This window comes from Colias philodice, chromosome 5, assembly GCF_061535455.1.
Source record: "Colias philodice isolate Cphi_HAF_F1 chromosome 5, ilColPhil1 Martin Lab GWU primary, whole genome shotgun sequence".
Taxonomy (NCBI): domain Eukaryota; kingdom Metazoa; phylum Arthropoda; class Insecta; order Lepidoptera; family Pieridae; genus Colias; species Colias philodice.
Window position 1 is genome coordinate 8,559,128 of NC_143090.1, and position 19,973 is coordinate 8,579,100.

A 19,973-nucleotide genomic window follows, 5' to 3' on the forward strand; every position below is an offset into this window, starting at 1 on the left:
TTAACGCGAGATATTGCGATATTTGTCACTGTTATGGAATAGCCCCTACAGTATCATCAATACATAGCTATTTGACTGCCCGAGGCTCCGAAGGCAGACCAGTTAACAGAACTCGTAATAATTAACGTGGATATTCAGTACATTATTTTTTATTGCCGGTCACTGGCGCTTGTTACTTTCCTGTACTTTTATGAAGTCATTGTACTTTGCGTACAAATATTTAATTGTGTTTTTAAGCAGACATTTTTTTAACAAGCAGTTGTATTTGAAGTTAAAAATTAATTGACCTACAGTTTAATGAACACATCGCTCTCTTTAAAGTTTTAATTAAAATAATAATATGTTAATTATTTGTTTTGATCCTTCAAACATTTATAATGGAATATTTATTACCTTGGAGTTCTTATTAAATTTTTTATAGTGAAAGACAAATAACACTGTAGATTACCAAAGTAACAAACGAACATTTTAGTGTTTTATTAATTATTTTTAACACAATACATGACGTATACTGTAGGTATAGGGTGTAACTTAAAAGTAATAAATATTTCAATCGATTTATAATGTAATTATAAATTTGAAATTAAATAATCAACGCAGCTTAGGTAAATCGTCAGGAAAACTAAGTTCTTATTAGTTGTTGGTCATATCCACCCTATGGCCCACAAGCTCCCAAGAAATTTTGGCTTTACAAAAGTATCAAACATACGTTTCCTGAGACATGAGTGAGGCTCGGCGTGTGCAGCGCCCCACCACGGCCATAACATAGTCAACTGGTCTCATATTTAAACTCGATCCATTTACAATCGGTCGTTGATACAGCCGAATTTTCCAAAAATCTTAAGGGTCTTTAAGGCTTCATGTACGGCGTGTGGCTAACGTCCGAATTTATATTGTTGCCCGATTTGAATTATCGATATATTGATTATTTGATAGGTCAATGTGTGAATTGTGATCGTGAATTTGGCTTGAAGTTACTGTGCGGTGATTGTACCTAAATGTAGGTTAGTATACATTTTCTTTACGTAACGATTCGATTGGTATTTTATAGATTTTAGTTGCACCTTTTGTTGCTTTTTAATTTTTTATTGTTATTATTATTTTTTAAATAGATGCCGCTTTTCATTCATCAACTATATCAGTTGAAATATATCAAGGAATTAATTGAGGGTTGAAAGGAACCCTAACGTTAATACGAGCTAGTTTAAATTTTTAATTTACTATGTTTTCGTTGTGGAAATATTTTCTATGATTCAATATTTGCTATTTCCTCATATTATCATTATGATTCACAATAAGATTTCTTCAGGATATAAGTAAATCTACGAGAAAATTCCCCGCTTATTGAACATCAATTAAGAACTCGATAAACTTGGTGTGTACGGAAATGAATAAAATAGCACTGTAGGAAAATAACCCGTCCAGGCATGCCTTATTATATCTATGTTAGTATATATAAAAATACGGAAGTTACTGTCTCTTTGTGTACGCTTGAATTTAGTCTGTTGTATAACGTGTCTACGCTGCGGGAACAACAACATATTGTATTGTAATGTTCCTGATTAGAAGCTTGTAGAAGACGTCGAGAATTGAAACCGAGAACTATGCATCACATCATTATTAAAACCTTTACAGACTAATAGAAGATATTCGTATGTGAATGTATTTTATAATGTAATCAACATATTAGTCGTATCGTAGTTCATATAAAACACGTAGGCACGTTCACTTATGCTTATTGGATATTACCTATACTGAACGTAGCTGCATAACATTTTATTCACTTCAACAGAAATATTTTATCAACGAATAATTGTAAGCCGACGCACCGGTAAGAATGTTACATTAATCTTGTTATAAAAACATAACTATTAGTCATACTAATTAAAGTACAATCTAACATTATTTATTTATCCACATAAACTTATTATTTAATACGGCTAAATTTGACATTTTCATTCACAATATTAGTAACTAAATTAATCCAAAAATAACTGGAAAAATTACAAAATTTTAATGATAAAATTTTAAACCCTCATAGAAGGTCCCTGACGTATGAAAATATATACCGAAGCGGTTGAGCAATATAGGCATTTAAAACTACATAATTATTAGAGCATAATAAATAAATAAGCAGTTGTTAAATTAGTTAAGTATCGCTCTATATATTCTAAAGTATTAATTCATAAAATATCATTTATTGTGGTTTCAGAAAAAACTCTCATTAAAAATATAGAGTCGTTGCGATTATTAAAAAAACATGTCTTTAAGCCTGTAATTGCGGTTCGGAAAGTTAACCTCAGGGTAGTAGTGGCTAATCTTTTGCTAATTAATGAATAAAATTACGAAATAATGTTTTCTTTTCACATTTTACAGCCTACTTGAAAATGACTGGCAAAATTTCATCGGTCCTCGCTTCTTGCTTCGCCGTAACAATATTGTACATTATTTACGTTGAAGCTAATCCCGCTATAGGTAAGACACATTCATTTATATTTTCACTTTCAATAGAACTTGTATTTAAGCTTCTTAAATCCATTAAAAGATACGAGGACAACCACATATTTATCGTATATGTCTAACTACATAATATTATTATGACAGGTACGAGTCTATTCTAAAATTCTAGTCTACACAAATGGTTTCATTCTACCTGCACTCAGGTAACAGGTTCCAGTAAGGACATAGAGCAGCATAATAGTATATAAAACTTTAAAAATTTTATACTTACTTCTTTCTTTTGCCTTATACAATAATTACGCTACTTGGACGTTGCTTATAAATTCAAAATTAGCTACAACAGCAATAGACAAAGTTGGTTTTAAATAATGCACATCGTTCACGCCCACAACACCAAAAATAGCCTTTTCCACGCCGCATTATTAATGTAAAATGTGTTGAGAAAGGTACGGAAGACTAACATAATTATTACCCTATAAAGTAACCATTAAGTGTCTGTAATAAAAATGAACAACAGCACATTAGAATCTTCTGATCCCGATTGCGGAAAATCCAAAAAAAACAGCTGGCTTGCAGATGATTGATCGAAAAATAAAAATATAGTATCCTTTGGATTTTTTTAGATAATTCAATATTCAAAAATATTTAATTATATAAAGATCCAAATCTGACTAAACAGTTTCGTACAGTCTTCTAATAACTGAACATAGCAATAACACCTCCTACGGGAGTGCACGTTGAAGTCAATAAGCAAAATAACATAATTAACATTAATACCACATTTGTTAATTTAAAATTAGCATATATTAAAAATAAACAACGTAACATAGACAATAACATAGTAAGTTTATTTTTAAATTTCCAGTTTTACCCGCATATGTATATAGGAAGAGCAACTGGTTGCGTTCGTTACCGGAAGAATTTATTATGAACTGAGTAGGGCTTTTAATTATGAATTATGACATGAAAAATAGCAAACTCATTACATAATATTTATGAGAGCGCTCGTACACCTATTATTATCTTTTTTAATAATATCCACAGGTACATAAACTTCATTTACGCGCCGTAATTTGATTAATAAGCACTTCCTGATTTTACATCGAGAATGATTTCAAAAATATTCTTTTCGATTAGTTATAAAATGTTTGCGCTATATAATCGCATAAATCAGTCGTGAACTGACTTTTCCTCAACTAAATAGGGTAAAAACATGTATAAATTAGTTTATGTCTGATGATTATGTAATCCTCAGGCAATGAATCGAAGTGTCAGATGTCGCACGTGAGCGGCGCCTTGCAAAATGCTAAATATCAAAATGCGTAACCTCGCGGCTTTCTAACAATCATCTTACTTGACCGAGACACACAATTTGCTAAGGTAAGGGGACGAGCGAGGCAATGACCCCAATACATTTACTTTCGCCGAATTGTTACGCAATTTTACGTTACGCTTACACTTGACCTCACTAATGATGACGAATCGCGTAAATTCTATCGTGTATTAGGCGGGTATAAATTTATATAAATCCGGTATTATTCAAAATATGAAAATATTGCTTAGACTTTGTGTTTCATCAATAGATGGTGCCACTTTTTTTCAAGAAACAAACCTAATGATATTTTGGGAAGTATTCCTATACACATAATGTTTTCTTTTGCAAATTGTACCTTTATTAATTATTGTTTGTTGCAATGTCGATGTATAAAATAATTAGCACTAAGAAGGTCCGTATGAGGCAACTTGCAGAAAGATGAATCGAAGTAGGATTTAGGTATTGCGAAAACCGAAAACGTTGCGTATGAAAGTGTTAATTTGTGACTAAACGGTGTCACATCGGTGAAGGAAAACTCGCGAAATAATTATCTAAAGACAATACGAGTTCCGAGTTCCTTCATGCTGCGGTGTATTTTGGTCACGTTCGCACCAGAGAAGTTACCACATCCTTAGGACTTACAGATTTTGCAATAGCATTGACATCAGGGCATTGCTTTGCCTACTCGAAGGTGTAGGGTAAAATTCCATTCCACTCTCATTCTTACTGTACCAATTAAATAAATAAAATGTCCTTGGAAATAGATAATACGTCGCTTTAAATAAGTCTAATATTATAATGGTTAAGTTTACAATATAAATACCTACATAATATCTATTCATCACAATAAAATATATTAGTTAAGCATGATATGAAATAGATTCAAATAAATAGTAATCAATTTAGGCTGCTGTGCCAATAAAAGAGTTGCCATTTTTAAAGTCCGTATTAATTAATTTTGTCCTCTTACAGCTACCAGCTATGACGCCTTGGAGATTTGTATCGAAAACTGTGCGCAGTGTAAGAAGATGCTGGGTGCCTGGTTCGAAGGACCACGATGTGCAGAATCCTGCATTAAGTTCAAAGGAAAAATGATACCTGAGTGTGAAAATTTCGCGTCCATTGCGCAGTTCTTGAACAAACTTTAACCGTTACTTTTGAAACGCCGCGTGATGCGTTTTCAAGCCATTATGAAAACGCTTCATAATGCCAAAGCATTTATTGTTAAGCTATATATTATCTTGTTTTAACTTATTCGAATACAGGGTCAATCGTAGTTTTAAGTATTAATGTATTTTTTTACGACAAATATAAAAATGAAATTCTACAAGCGTTTTATTGACACTCCCAGACTTTACTTACTTTACATACTTACTTAGTTTTTAATTTTCAATATTTATAATATTACGACCTTAAAATATGACATAGATTTAAAATGGTTATTCTCTACGTGTAAAGTTACTCTTTATTTGGATCTTCTAGGCACTTTTTGTACATAATACATACTAGCTTTCCGCCCGCGGCTTCACCCGCGTTTTCAAAGAAAAACCCGCATAGTTTCCGTTCCCGTGGGATTTCCGGGATAAAACCTATCCTATGTCCCGGGGTAAAAAGTAGCCTATGTCCTTTCTCGGGTATCAAAATATCTCTATACCAAATTTCATGCAAATTGGTTCAGTAGTTAAGGCGTGATTGAGTAACAGACAGACAGACAGAGTTACTTTCGCATTTATAATATTAGTATGGATTTTACTTCGGCAATATCAGTTGAGTAGTTTTGTATCAAATATTCACTGCAAATATGCATACCCCAAATCCTTGTTTTATTGAGTACTAGTGGTCCGCCCCGGCTTCACCCGTGGTACATCGCAATAAAAGGTAGCCTATGTCCTTTCTCGGGTATCAAAATACATACCTACATACCAAATTTCATGCAAATTGGTCCTGTAGTTTAGGCGTGATTGAGTAACAGACAGACAGACAGAGTTACTTTCTCATTTATAATATAAGTATGGAAGTATGGATTACCAATGGACCAATAAACTTAAATAAAAATAAATAAACTTAGTTTTAACATTCGTACTAAATCTTGTAAAAGTTAAACCATAGCGTAGATTAGGCGTTGTATGCTAAGTAGTATGTTTTAGTATGATGTGTACCTACTTATTAAATATTAGCTGCTGCCTGCTTTACCCGGCGTTGGCTGAAGATAAAATTGTTATTACGTTGCTTATGGTATAAGTTTTTAAAATCCATAGAGTAGTTTTTAAGCTTATTAAGAGCTAGCGCGCACGAGCAACTTTGTCTCTGCAACTATTTTGTCTCTCCCATCAATTTGTATGGGGAGTTGCGTCGCTACGTGCGCGCACTTTCATACTAGCCCATAGGTGGGAGAGACAAAATAGTTGCGGAGACAAAGTTGCTCGTGCGCGCACTGTCTAATCGTGTAGCGAACACACAAAAATACTCTTACTAGCTTAAAAATGACTAGCTAACCAGACAAATGTTTTAACAGGATAAAAAATAGGTACCGATGAAAAATAATTTTCAATCTAATCTCAGACCAACGACGTCGTTGTCTCGGACCCATCATAATATAATTATATGTAAAACAACCCTTAAAAAAATAAAAATCGGTCAAGCTGTCGTAGGAAATTAGTACCAAAAACTTGTCTTAGATAATTAAATATTAATTAATTAATTATTATGACCTATGTATTGTATAAGACCTATAAATTGATCGCCTCTTTGATAGAAGTTGACGTGAGAGCGTAGAATCGAGGAATCCTGGGTTCGATTCCCGGTGAAGACGACGAAAAGAAAAAAAATGTCTCGGTTTGGCAGGACACAGACGGCTGACAACTAGTTGTTCCTAAAGAAAATTAATCTGTAAAACAGATGTAACTATGCATAATGCATCTGCTTGTTAGGGGACACAGGTTTTCACTTTATAGGATAGGTATGTATTTGGTAGGTACTGATTTTTTACAAAAAAATTATGGTAATTATTAACAAATAAGAAAACAAGCAGATCATATTTTTAACTTTAGTTTATTAAGTTTATTTAAATATTCTGATTACTTTTAGTCACACAGAACATAATATTCACCATATAATATGATATACAATATACATAATATTATTTGAAAATTGGAGACAAAATAATAAAGAACTAAACTATATATTTAAGTCAATTGCTCAAAAATTCCTTTAAATATTTATAAGTAGATTTTGGAATTTGCATTCAGAACAAGTGCTACTATTAACCTATAATCTAAATACATAATATTATATTTCACTAAAGAACATTTTATCCTTATATACAAAAAAAACAGCCATCATCTTAATTGAATACATTTGATTAACAATTTTATAAAGTTATGATTATGATTTTATAAATGCTGCTGAGAAGTTCGAATAAAAAATTATTATAAACTAGATTTCCGCCCGCGTTTTCAAAGGAAAACCCGCATAGTTCCCGTTCCCGTGGGATTTTCGGGATAAAACCTATTCTATGTGTTAATCCAAATTACCCTCTATATGTATGCTAAATTTCATTGTAATCGGTTCAGAAATCAGAAGTATTTGCGTGAAAGAGTAACAAACACACACACACACACATCCTCACAAACTTTCGCATTTATAATATTAGTAGGCTATAAGAATAAACTAAATTATTTCTACCCTTACATACAGTATGCTATTCAATTATTGATAGAAAACTTGATTGGCTTGATTTTCGTATATTTTAATATAACAGCTATAATATGTCAAAAGACGTAGTTTAAACAAAAAGAAAACGATCTTATTCTTATTTTCGTTTTTCAATTTGTTCACAAATCATTCTTTGTTACGAATACAATGTAGTAATTTTTCCAAACAATCCTGCATGATACAGTCATCATAATTTGAAATATATTCAATAATTTTCACTCACAACTCTATAATATGGCTTATAAGTATTATGGTATACATATAAATTATAAAATATGTACTCTATTTCAATCAACTCTATATTTAGAATAAACTGCATTTTTTCACTAAAAAACATTTCAATACATTAGAGATTATTCCTATAGTATTCACTTTTCATTCTCACTATTACTTAGTATATTATGACTAATTATTACTTATTTTACATATAATTAATAATTATTAATTAACGGGAACTTCCACAGGTTGGCTTTCAGTCTCAGGAGTTGGCTCTGTGACGTCACTTGTTTGCGGTTCTGAAACAAAATATGGATATTAAATAAAAACTACAGTATAAAACATTTGAATTTATCTCGTTATAGAAGTAGTATGAAATTAGTGTCCGACCGAAACTGGTTTCCAGGCCGAAACCGAAACCGAAACCGAATGTTCGGCCGTGGCTTCAGTTTCGGCCGAAACCGAAACCGAAACCGAAACTCACGTGGTCTAGTATGAAATTTCTAAAAATACTGAACTTTGGTGCATTTTACCTATTATTTTGCCTTAATTAGGGCATGAAAGGAAAACACAGTATATTGTTGTAATCATTTATTTAATATAAAATAAAAAAATAATATTTTTAAAATATTAATGATAACAAATTTAATTTTTATTATTTTTTCAAATTAAGTTCTCGGTAAAATCAGTCATCTAAATCAAATCAGTAATTGTTACTGTTACTTTAAATACTAAGTTTTGGTATTTTGAGATCTTTCTCTTTATTAAAGAGTCTTTAATACTTTGGATTGGTATTTGTACTTAGAAGAATAATAAGTCTCTTTTAGGTACCTCTTATATAAAAATAATAATTATTAATTACATTTACACCCAATTCCAATCTCAACATAGATAATCAAAAATTGTTTCCACCAGTGTGGGTCAACCAACGCTTTGACAGCGTCCGTCAAAGCGTTGCCGAGGAAAACGAAGTTAGGCGAGCGTGAACGTGTGTGAACTAAGTTCACTGAACTTGCGAAATAGGTAAGTTTCGGTTTCGGCAAAAGTTTCGGCCGATTATGGCCGAAACCGAAACTGCGGCCGAAACTTGATTTTTGGCCGAAACTCGGCCGAAACCGAAACCGAAACCGAAAGTTCGGTCGGACACTATATGAAATACATAAATTTCAAGAGCTTTTGAATGTTTTTCTATTCCATCATAATACTTATTATGTTTTTAATGTAGGAAATAATTTGTAAATGCATGTGTGGTGTTTCTTAAGGGGAGGCTCCCTAAATTTTATGTAAATTTGCATTAATATTCTAAAACAGTCATACATACAATCAAAATGGAACTTTTATATAATATGATTTATTGGGTCTTTTTCTTTACCTGTGTATGACAAGTTACGTAATTGTAACATTTTCGCTCGATTCATTTTTTATTCAAAAATTATGCCTTTTTTAAGGATTATTACATTTTTATTAAAGATTTACTTGGACTTTATGTCTAAAATAAATGTTAACAGTAAGAAAATATAGTTTACTATCAAATCCCAAGATATTTTTTCTCTAGATCAATTATTACTTTAGTTATAAAGGAAATAATAATTGAGACAACGCGATTTAGTTTCGAGCTCAAACGCGATCAAAGAGCGCACGCGATATTCAACTTTATTACGGCTGTGTTAGCGTCTAGCACCGTAGCGGTCTAACCGGTCTCTCAGTGCCAGAAATTGTGTTAGGGAGCCTCCTCTTAAATAATAACTGATTATACTTTATGCTTGTCATAGCTAAGGTAGTTACATATTACACTAATCCATTTAAAATAGAATGAAACTTTTTTAAAAGCTACCATTGTTTTATATTTACAACTAGCTGTGCTCTCCCGTTTTACCTGCATTGCTCTGCTCCTATAGCTTATACACAGTATTTCCTGAGACTAACAAGTTCAAACTAACAAACTCTTGACCTTCATGTAACTAATAAAAATAAACCAATAAAAAATAACTAATAAAAGTAAATTTGAATTCCCTTACCAATAGCGCTCTGTTCTGCTGTCTCATTCACATCCATGGGTGTGCTTGTACTCTCTGTAGTTTCTTCCGGAGTGTCCTGGGAAATTAAAATCAATTTTTTAATTTCAATTAAAGAAGAAACTATACATAGAATCATGTACTAGGATAAAAAATATTAAATGCAGTCTTACAAATATTTTTTAAGCTATTGCGTAGCTTCTATCGCGGGCCTTGAGCGCGGGGACCGAATCGAGAAATTCCGTAACGAAAAAACCTCACGCTCCCCACTCTGACGGGCTCGGAGGTGTGGCTTGAAGGCATGCTAAGTCTTTTTTTTTATTGACGATAGGGAAGCGCTTGACCAAAATCTCGCCTGATGTTAAGCTGATATGGCTAATAATATGGCTTTCTATTGATGAAGGAATTTTTCAAAATCAGTTCAGTCCAGATTAACCACTACAAACTCAAACATTACATCTTGATAATAAGATACACTTACTAATACATTATTAAATTATATTATGTACCTTATTATCACATGCTACTTGAAAGACTAAACAAAACATAAAAAAATACTACATATATGTATATATAACTAGCTTTCCGCCCGCGGCTTCTCCCACGTTTTAAAAGAAAACCTCGCATAGTTCCAGTTCCCGTGGTATTTCCGTGATAAAACCTATCCTATGTGTTAATCCCACTTACTCTCTATATGTGTGCTAAATTTCATTTTAATTGGTTGAGCAGTATTTACGTGAAAGAGTAACAAACATACACACCTACACATACATCCATCCTCACAAACTTTCGCATCTATACTAATATTATAAAGCTGAAGAGTTTGTTTGTTTGAACGCGCTAATCTCGGGTACCACTGGTCTGATTTGAAAATTTATTTCGGTGTTAGCCCATTTATTGAGGAAGGCTATAGACTATACATATATATCATCACGCTAAGACCAACAGGAGCAGAGCTACGCGGGTGAAACCGCGCGGCACAGCTAGTTTATAATATAGTAGGAGTAGGATAGGAAATAGGATAAACTAGATTTCCGCCCGCGGCTTCGCCCGCGTTTGCAAAGGAAAGCCCGCATAGTTCCCGTTCCCGTGGAATTTCCGGGATAAAAACTATCCTATGTGTTAATCCAAGTTACCCTCTATATGTGTGCTAAATTTCATTGTAATCGGTTCAGTAGTTTTTGCGTGAAAGAGTAACAAACATATACACCTACACATACACATGCATCCATCCTCATAAACTTTCCCATTATTAATATAGTAGGATAGTTAATTATATCCTTGAGTATCACATATATTTTTTTTAACACAATCGTACCAACAGTTTCCTCAACAAAATTCAATATGTATAAGATGTTTTTCGGTTTTGACCATAGTAATCCCCTTAAATAAAAATTACAGTATAAAAGTAATTACAGGAAATAGGATAAACTATAACAATACCTCTGGAACAGCTCGCGGAACTAATCTAGTTGGATGTCTCACACTAAATGGCGCACAGCTCTCGTAATATTTGATCACAAAATCTGGATAAGCTTGGCCCAATTCATGGCCGGGTACCACATCCATTTCTGTGCAGTCTTGCCTGAAAATAAGTATAAATTATAAATAATAAATAAATAATAAATATTATAGGACATTATTACACAAATCGACCTAGTCCCACAGTAAGCTCAATTAAGGCTTGTGTTGTGGGTACTAGGCGACGATAAATATAATCCATACTTATATTATAAATGCGAAAGTAACTCTGTCTGTCTGTCTGTTACTCAATCACGCCTAAACTACTGAACCAATTTGCATGAAATTTGGTATGGAGATATTTTGATACCCGAGAAAGGACATAGGCTACCTTTTATTGCGAAATATGTACCACGGGCGAAGCCGGGGCGGACCTCTAGTATCTAATAAATACATATGTATATAGATAATAACACCCAGACCCAAGAACAAATAATTGAGTTCATCACACAAATATTTGCCCTGACCGGGGATCGAACCCGGGACCGTCGGCTCAGTAGGCAGTTACTTTACCACTGCGCCAACCGCGTCGTCAAAATTTAATAATTAAATAGTTTAAATTGCAGTTAGAAAAGTTTAACATGAATTATAGTGCATTGGGGGAATTTTCGGATGAGGGGTAATTTCAGAAAATTGTGAATACCACTTTAGAGCATCACTTTATCATAAGTATTGTGAAGGAAGGGCATGAAGATATATAGGTTTGATATTATTAGCATACATATTTGCTTAATCTATCGGTAGTTACGTATTAATTACACATAATATACGTATTTACCCCGTGGCCAGAATTACCCCAATGCACCTTATAGTAAATTTTTTCTTATTATATATTTTTTACAAATTAAATAAAGCTGGATTATTATACTATAATATCCTAATAGATGTAGATTGTGACGAGGCAAAGAAAATTTATTTTTTAATTGTATCAAGTTCAACATGTCTACAATATTTTTTTTTAATATCACCTGTTATAATATAATAAATCATGTAATTCTCAAATATGGACTTTAAAAAAGATAATCCACTTGTGTCATTGTCTATTATAAATAATTAGCTTAGATTAAAATTCAAATATTCAAACATGTTTCTTCTAAATTAATAAGTAATAAACTCAAACTCAAACTCAAACTCAAATAATATAATATACTTAATATTTAAAATTATATATATATATATATACTCAAATAATAATCAAATAAAACTTACCATTGTACTAAAAAGAACAAAGTACCATGAAACAGTTGACCAGCTAAAATCTTTTGTGGCAGAAGGCCCCTCGCTAGACCTCTTGGTTTTTCAATTTCCTGAAAAACAAATACATACAATAATGACTATCAAGTATTGTAAGTTCAAATGAGTTGATTTTATAAAGGTTTGAAAACAGATACATATATTTCAGATGAGTAGATCAGCCTAATTTTGCGGACCCAAACATATAGTGGTGGTCACATAATTAAGAACGATCTGAAGTACTAGAAATTTTTATTTAAATAATGTCATATACAGAGATGTTCACCTTCTGATAAGCAACTAGTTATCTCATAAAATAGCCACATTAATAGAGCAACTAAGTTTAAGAATAAATAATAAAATAGCCAACATAATTTTTTCAAAAATAATTTATTTTACCAAAGCAACACATTCAAATAATAGTGAAGCTGGACAAATAATTAAGAACGATTACTTTATCTGCTCGGGAATTGTTTTGTATGACATTTTCATTTAAAAAAATTACCATAATACGTTGCGAGAAAAATTTGTAAAGCAAGTTAATACATTTTTAACTAAAATTAATATTTAATAGCATGTCCACGGCTTTTAATTACTGTTTTACATCGGCGAGGCATTGACTCTATTAATTTTTGACATTTTGCTAGAGAAATAGAGTTTCATTCTTCTAAGAAAACGTCGTACAGCTCCTTTAAATTACGACACTGTGTATTTGAAACCTTTTTCTTTACTTCGAAGAACAGATTCTCTATTGGGTTTAGGTCAGGGCTGTTAGCTGGCCAGTCCAAAACAGAAACTGACTGCGCTGTTAGAAATTCCTTTACAGTGTGTGCAGTGTGCTTTGGATCATTATCATGCTGGAATGTCCAAATAACCGGTAGAACTTCTTCAGCATAAGGTAACATTGTTTCTTCCAGTATATTTTTGTATTGGAATTGATTCATGTTACCTTCTATCAACTTTACAGGTCCAACACCATGTCCAGAAAAGCACCCCCAAATTTTCACATTTCCACCACCGTGCCTTAATGTAATTTTCGTGTACTTAGGGTCGAATTTTGTATTCGGAGGACGTCGAACATATCGTTTTCCATCGGAACATACTCTGTTTATTTTCGTTTAGTCAGAGAAAAGTACATTTTTCCACTGTCGCACAGTCCAGTGTTCATATTTTCTTGCAAATCTAAGCCGGGCTTGCCTATGGCAAAGTTTCAACATGGGTACTTTTCTTGCTATCCGACCGTGCAATTTTTCTTCTACCAAACGTCTTCGAATAGTGCGTGCTGAGATTGTTGAAGGGTTATTTTCGCCGAAATATTCTTTTCTCATCCCATTGAACCCTTTAAAAGGGTTTTGTTTCACCATACGGACGATGTTTCGGTCATCTTGAGGAGTTGTTTTTTTCTGTCTTGGCATACGTGGGACATCCGAAGTTGTTTGATACGTATCAAAATGCCTTATGGCGTGGAAAACCATAGTTTGAATATTGCAGATGCACTTTTTATAAGACCAATTCTTCCCGCGAAGTTTTATTATAACTTCCCTAGTAGATTTATCACAACTTTTATTTATTTCCATTTTTTTATGAGAAGTAATCACTTTTAATCTTTTGCAACACTTAATGGCGCCAAAATTATACAAACAACCGCAACACACAACAAATCGAGTCGAGTGTTCTCTATTGAAATTTGAATAAAAGTATAAACTATTTAGCGTTCTTAATTACGTGACCAGCTAGTAAATAGGAATACTATGTTTAGAAGTAGTGTAAAAAGTTTGTCTATTAATTTTTAGGCTAATCACGTGTATTAATGAATACAGTGATTTGTTGGAAAAGTATTTCTATAGCTAGAAAAATAAAAATAATTACATGAAATTAGTTATGCATCTTAGTCTGAAAAAATCTTCCATTTGTATCAGCGTTCTTAATTATATGACCACCACTGTATTTATTACTAGCTGTGCTGTGCAGATCCACAAAATCAAGTATTTCTATAGGTTATGTGTTATTTTGATGCATAAGCTACATCACTGACAAGTATTTTCAAAACCAGTTCATTAGTTTTCCCACACTAGAGTAACTTACATCCATCCTCACAAAATTTTCACATTTATAATAATAGTCTCCAATGGGAAGCCCATCAGAACAATATCAGACATGAAATTCTGACATAAACACATTCCTTTAACAACAATAAATATACTACTAATATTATAAATGCAAAAGTTTGTGAGGATGGATGTTTGTTGCTCTTACACGCAAATACTACTGAACCGATTACAATAAAATTTGATATGTAGGTAGCTGAAGACCTACAAAAAGAAATAGGCTACTTTTACGAATTTTTATCCCAGAAAACAAACAGGAACGGGAAATATGTGTTTTCTTGAAAACGCAGGTAAAGACACTGGCGGAAATCTAGTCAAATATAAAAGCACATTTACCTCAACCCTATTTTTCTTTTTATCGCCTCTCTTAGACCTTTTCCTTATAGTCTGTCCTTCATCTATAGCCTCTTGTGGTGCTGCATCTCGCTCCCGTTTCAATCTTGCTTCCTCATAGGCCGATATTAACTCTGGACAGTCGAGATTATCTTCCGGCTCCCATGTGTTATCTTCACTGTTGAAAAATGTATTATTTTACTAAATTATGAGGTATAACAAACATGTATTTGGATAAAATGTATTTCATTTCAAGAGTAATGACATCCTTTACATTTTAAGATCTGCAGATCTATGACTAGCTCACAAATTGAGTAGATTATAATCAACACTGATATGTTCAGTGTTCACAAATTCACAATATTACAAGTAGGTATACTGTATAGTTTATTATTTATATAATCTACTTAGAGAAACTTCCATTAAAAGTAAAACAACAGAGCATTTATCATGTTTCTAAACGAGCTTAGTTATATTGAACTTACTTAGAGTAGCCCTTCCATTTCAGTAAATATTCGACCTTGCCATTCTTGATTCTTCTGTCCAACACTTTCTCTACAGAAAATTCCTCATGCCTCCCACTTTGTGGACCAGTTATTTCAGACGGCTGAGACGTAGGTTTCTCACTTGGTTGCTCAGTTTCCATCGCGGCTTCCGTTGGAGGGAACTCTATAATAGGTTGAGGCAAGGGCTCCATATTTTCATCCATAATGCTAGAAAAATATAGGAAATGTTAGAAAAATAAGTTCTCCTCTCTCTGCTATTTATTCATAACCAGCCACATTTACATTTTTGTTTTTATAATTTAGATGTGTGTAAATAAAATAGAAATAAGAAAAGTCAAACAACCAAATGACGCGGTAGTTGGTACATTACCACAGATTAGGTATTAGTACGACTGTACGAGATCAATACGAGATACATTACTTTAGGCCACAGATTATGTAATTTAGTTACAACACAACTCGGAGCAATTAACAAGCCTGGAGAAGTAACAATTAATTGAACGTTTCTTATATGTATAGTGGCTCTCTTTTATTCAATACCCTAATTAATGCGATAGAAAGAGACAACACACTATTATCGGCTTGGTATTCAAATCCACATGTAGCCACTTTTTGTTCTAAAAAGGTAGTGCTTGCCACTTTATCGAATACTAAAATATCGATAAATAAAAAAATTAAGTTATAAAATTGCTTGAAGATAATTTAAGATTCGTTAAATTTTGAATTATGGATAGGTAGTTCCAAATTTTAAGATTCGTTTAATTTGGAATTATTCATTTACGATACGTATTGACTGCCTTGCATTGTATGGTAGTGGTATTTTTAAAAAAATATTATTAGGTATTTCGGTTTAGGTTGTTTTTATGGTTTCGTAAAAAGGTACATATTTTTTCGTGCGCTAATCTGATTTCCACCTGGTTGGTCTTTTTACAAATCAATAATCGTATCTTACTAATATTATAAAAGCAAAAATATATAAGAATCGACATTTGATACTCTTTCACGTAAAAACTACTGAATGAGTTTTTATGGAACTTTACAATTATATAGTTTAAACATCAGAATAACATAATATAGGCTACAATTTACCGCGGGAAAATAACTCATTCCCACAGGAAAAAATTGGTAAAAGTTTAAAATAAATTGCTTCAAATAAAACAAATAAACATTTATTTTTTTACAACATTTTATTTGGATACTTAATTACCAAATTACAATATTTATTATTTAAAATAGATGCCACCTTAAACTTGTGGCACAGCATCTCTGCCAAGCACTTTACTTTTCTTCCCGTCTGATTCGAAATGATTTGAACAAGGCCGAGAATGTTTTGAAAGCTTCCAATTTTCCCTGTGCTATAGCTTTAACCCAAACATCTTTTAATTTTTCTCAAGCCTTCCTGGCTTTCCTGCAAATAACAATAAAATCCATACTTAACCCATTGACCACCGTAAGCCCCGATCGGGCCACGACACAATAGATTATCTATTGTGTCTGTGATTCCGAGGACTGATGGATTAAATACCTTTTTTTTTCTCCTAACCTAAAGCAGTCATTATCAATGAAGTACCTACTTCATTCCTACTCAAGTATCGATAATTGCACAACACTATGGAAGTTATATTTTGCATTTTTTCTAAAAACTAAGCTGATTATGATTTCATTTCAATGATTACGGTTAGATAAAACATAGATGATTAAGAAAATAACGTAAATTAACTTATTTATAATAGGCATGACGACAGTATCCATAAATGATCGTATTAGTGTTTTTAAGGGAAAATGTATAATAGATAAAATTACATAATTATAGTGACTTAGAAATCTTAAAAACATTAAGATTAATGAGATTATCAATAAAATAAAACATTGAAATACTGCAGTTGGCCATTTTGACTAAAACACGCGTGACGTCACGCTTATGTAAACAACTCACGTCAGATGTTTTTTGTTGTTATGAATATGTTGAGAATACGCATTTCTATTTATTTTCTATTGTTTCACGTATGCTTTATCGACTCAGAACAGAAATATAATTGCGAATTTTATTTTTTTATATTACGAATACATGGTTCGGGGTTCTCCGCGCCAACTTTATACAATCATTTCTTATTATTTTCTCGCTTAAAATAATTATTAACACATTTTTGAGCATTATTTTTATGTGGATTGCAATACTGCAATACTGCAATACTGCACACCACTACTTTGAAATTCGTTTCTATAACACATATTAAATAAATATTTTTTTAATTTTCTTCGCAATGCGTACAAATAATTACGTATTTACCAAAGTGTGACGTCACGCCTACGCCATGACACTTGCGAGCTGTTTTGGCACAGTTAATAAATATTTTTTGGAAAATGGCTTTTATCTTCGTTAAATTTAAGTATATTACCGAAATATAGAGTTTTTCTTGTATAGTAAACGTATACACACATTATGGAAGAGGATTTCAAAATCTTTCGTCATGCCTATTAACAAAAAAAATGATCAAAACACTAACCTGTGAAATGACAAATTCCAATCTTCATCCGATTTCCCAGTACTACGGCTTTTACAGCCGTGAACAACACAAGCCATGTAATCTTTAGTAAATTATCTTTTCAGAAAATAACATAAGAAACTAGAAAACACGTATTTCACTTCAAAAACAATAATTAAAATCACCATGCGTTAGTCACCAGACTGGTGGACTGGACTAAAGCAAAACGAAATGGCTACATGTCATTTCAAACTGTCGAGCCGACATATATCGGTCCTCTTTTTTCGCATGACATTTTGCCATAAGTTAAAAAGGCCAAACTGGTGTTATAATGTTCAATTAATTGTTACTTCTCCAGGCTAGTTAATTGCTACGCTCTATGCGCATTGCGCGGGGCGCGGGCTGCCATTTGCCAACGTCCGCAAATCCATAATCCCCACATACAGGGTTACTAGTAATTAGACCGGATCCTTTTAAGAGGTGGTAGGGGAGGTTATTTGCAACAATTAGACTGTATATTGTTATATCCGGAAATGGCTCATTTTTGAAATATTATTTTTTTAAGAAAATCCAGTTTCACTACTTTAAAATTAAATAAAAAAAAAAATTATGAATCGATTTTAATTTTCTTTACAGTTTTAGAGAAACCTTGTTAAACGTCTTAATAATAAATAATAATAGCGTACTAAAGTAGTGAAACTGGATTTTCCTAAAAAAATATTAAAAAAAATAATATCTCAAAAATGAGCCATTTCCGGATATAACAATATACAGTCTAATTGTTGCAAATAACCTCCTCTACCACCTCTTATAAGGATCCAGTCTAATTACCAGTAACCCTGTATTCAAAGCAGTATAATTCATTAAAATGTATAGAAATAAGAATATAAATCTAAATACTAATTATATTAATCTGAATAAACGTACAAATAATTAATTACTGTTGTGCATCTGCATCAAATACATTATATTATTATTAATTAACTAGACTCTGCATCGAAAATATTTGTTTTGATAGAATATTATGATCTACCTATTGCTTTAAAATGAAGGTTGCTTCATATTTCCTTTTGTGCGGAAGCTTACCAAAAACGACCCGAGGGAGAGGTCTCCCAAAATAAATAAATAAATAAATAAATTTATCTTTAAGTACAATATTTAAATTTAAGTCTTATTAAGAGCCCTTTGTACTGAAAGTTTAGGCATTTTAGGCACTGAGATGGCTCGCGCCCGCGTTGCGCAGGAGCCGGCGCGGCATGAACTCCGGTGACCTATGAAGGCGGGTGATTATGCCACAGTATAAATAAATCAGTAGTTCGATTTTATTTGCTATCGTAGGAATGTTGTTGATATATAAATTTACTACTTATCCTATACCATTAAACGAGCAATATTTGCATATTTATACAGGGTGTCCCAAAAAGTAGTGATATACTGAAGCTGGGAGGTAGAGGACTTAGAGGGCTATCCGAATCACCCCCATGTGTGTTATGCGATTTTTCGTATTTTCGGAGTTATTACATTTTTTTTCAATTTTTCATCTATCGCCGAGTACGATGAGATTTTTATTTATGGTGACGTGAATTATTGCGCTAGATGCTTGTTTTTTTTTGTGTGCTAAGCTGAAAGATAGGCCAATTCAGTATGGTAACATTTACTATCGTTAGATCTTCGAATGGAATAAAAAAAAGAATTAAATGCTATGAAAGATAAAATTACCCAGTATGTTCATAACTTCAAGGGCCCATAAAAAAATAAAATCACATAAAAAAGGTTTTCCATTTGGCTTTTAAAAACTTGCTCTATCGATCAGGTAGCTACCCTAAAAATTTCATTTTATTATTCTGAAGGCTTCAATCGAAAAATTGAAATCTAAATGTGGTAAGTGCAAAATTTTTATTAACATGATGATTATTAAAACCAATAAATAGGTGTTTAAAAATGAATTTTTTTTAAATAGCCCCGCTGTTGCTCAATGCAAGTGCGACATCACCGTAAAAAGTTGTCTTTTTAATGTCTGAATGCTCTTTTATCATTTTTAATGGTTTCTTCTGCTACTATGAATT

General features: G+C 32.4%; 2 protein-coding genes across 4 annotated transcripts; one reads left to right on the top strand and one right to left on the bottom strand.

Moving 5' to 3' along the window:
- Nucleotides 1–801: 801 nt before the first annotated feature.
- On the top strand, nucleotides 802–5,105 carry LOC149488548 (eclosion hormone-like). Of its 2 annotated transcripts, none has more exons than XM_089695710.1 (3): nucleotides 802–1,004; nucleotides 2,377–2,475; nucleotides 4,748–5,105. In XM_089695710.1, the coding sequence occupies exons 2-3, from the start codon at nucleotides 2,388–2,390 to the stop codon at nucleotides 4,921–4,923; spliced, it is 264 nt and encodes an 87-aa protein (XP_089551836.1). In that variant the 5' UTR covers nucleotides 802–1,004; nucleotides 2,377–2,387; the 3' UTR covers nucleotides 4,924–5,105. The 2 variants fall into 2 exon arrangements, with proteins under 2 accessions (XP_089551836.1, XP_089551837.1); XM_089695711.1 differs by having other exon boundaries at nucleotides 802–1,000.
- A 2,809-nt stretch (nucleotides 5,106–7,914) lies between these two features.
- LOC149488549 (chromobox protein homolog 3-like) lies at nucleotides 7,915–15,829 on the bottom strand. 2 transcript variants are annotated; one of them, XM_089695712.1, is made up of 7 exons: nucleotides 15,704–15,829; nucleotides 15,401–15,628; nucleotides 14,919–15,093; nucleotides 12,451–12,548; nucleotides 11,164–11,305; nucleotides 9,724–9,799; nucleotides 7,915–8,004 (listed from the first exon to the last, which is right to left on the bottom strand). In XM_089695712.1, the coding sequence occupies exons 2-7, from the start codon at nucleotides 15,622–15,624 to the stop codon at nucleotides 7,931–7,933; spliced, it is 789 nt and encodes a 262-aa protein (XP_089551838.1). In that variant the 5' UTR covers nucleotides 15,625–15,628; nucleotides 15,704–15,829; the 3' UTR covers nucleotides 7,915–7,930. The 2 variants fall into 2 exon arrangements, with proteins under 2 accessions (XP_089551838.1, XP_089551839.1); XM_089695713.1 differs by having other exon boundaries at nucleotides 15,401–15,790.
- Nucleotides 15,830–19,973: the final 4,144 nt, after the last annotated feature.

Bases quoted from the DNA above. Each gene is read 5' to 3' on its own strand.
- LOC149488548 (XM_089695710.1), top strand. From the start codon at position 2,388: ATGACTGGCAAAATTTCATCGGTCCTCGCTTCTTGCTTCGCCGTAACA. The intron at 2,476-4,747 runs GTAAGACACATT...GTCCTCTTACAG, and splicing joins TGAAGCTAATCCCGCTATAG to CTACCAGCTATGACGCCTTG.
- LOC149488549 (XM_089695712.1), bottom strand. From the start codon at position 15,624: ATGGATGAAAATATGGAGCCCTTGCCTCAACCTATTATAGAGTTCCCT. The intron at 11,306-12,450 runs GTAAGTTTTATT...ACTTATTTTCAG, and splicing joins TTGTTCTTTTTAGTACAATG to GCAAGACTGCACAGAAATGG. The intron at 9,800-11,163 runs GTATTGTTATAG...TTAATTTCCCAG, and splicing joins TTCCGCGAGCTGTTCCAGAG to GACACTCCGGAAGAAACTAC.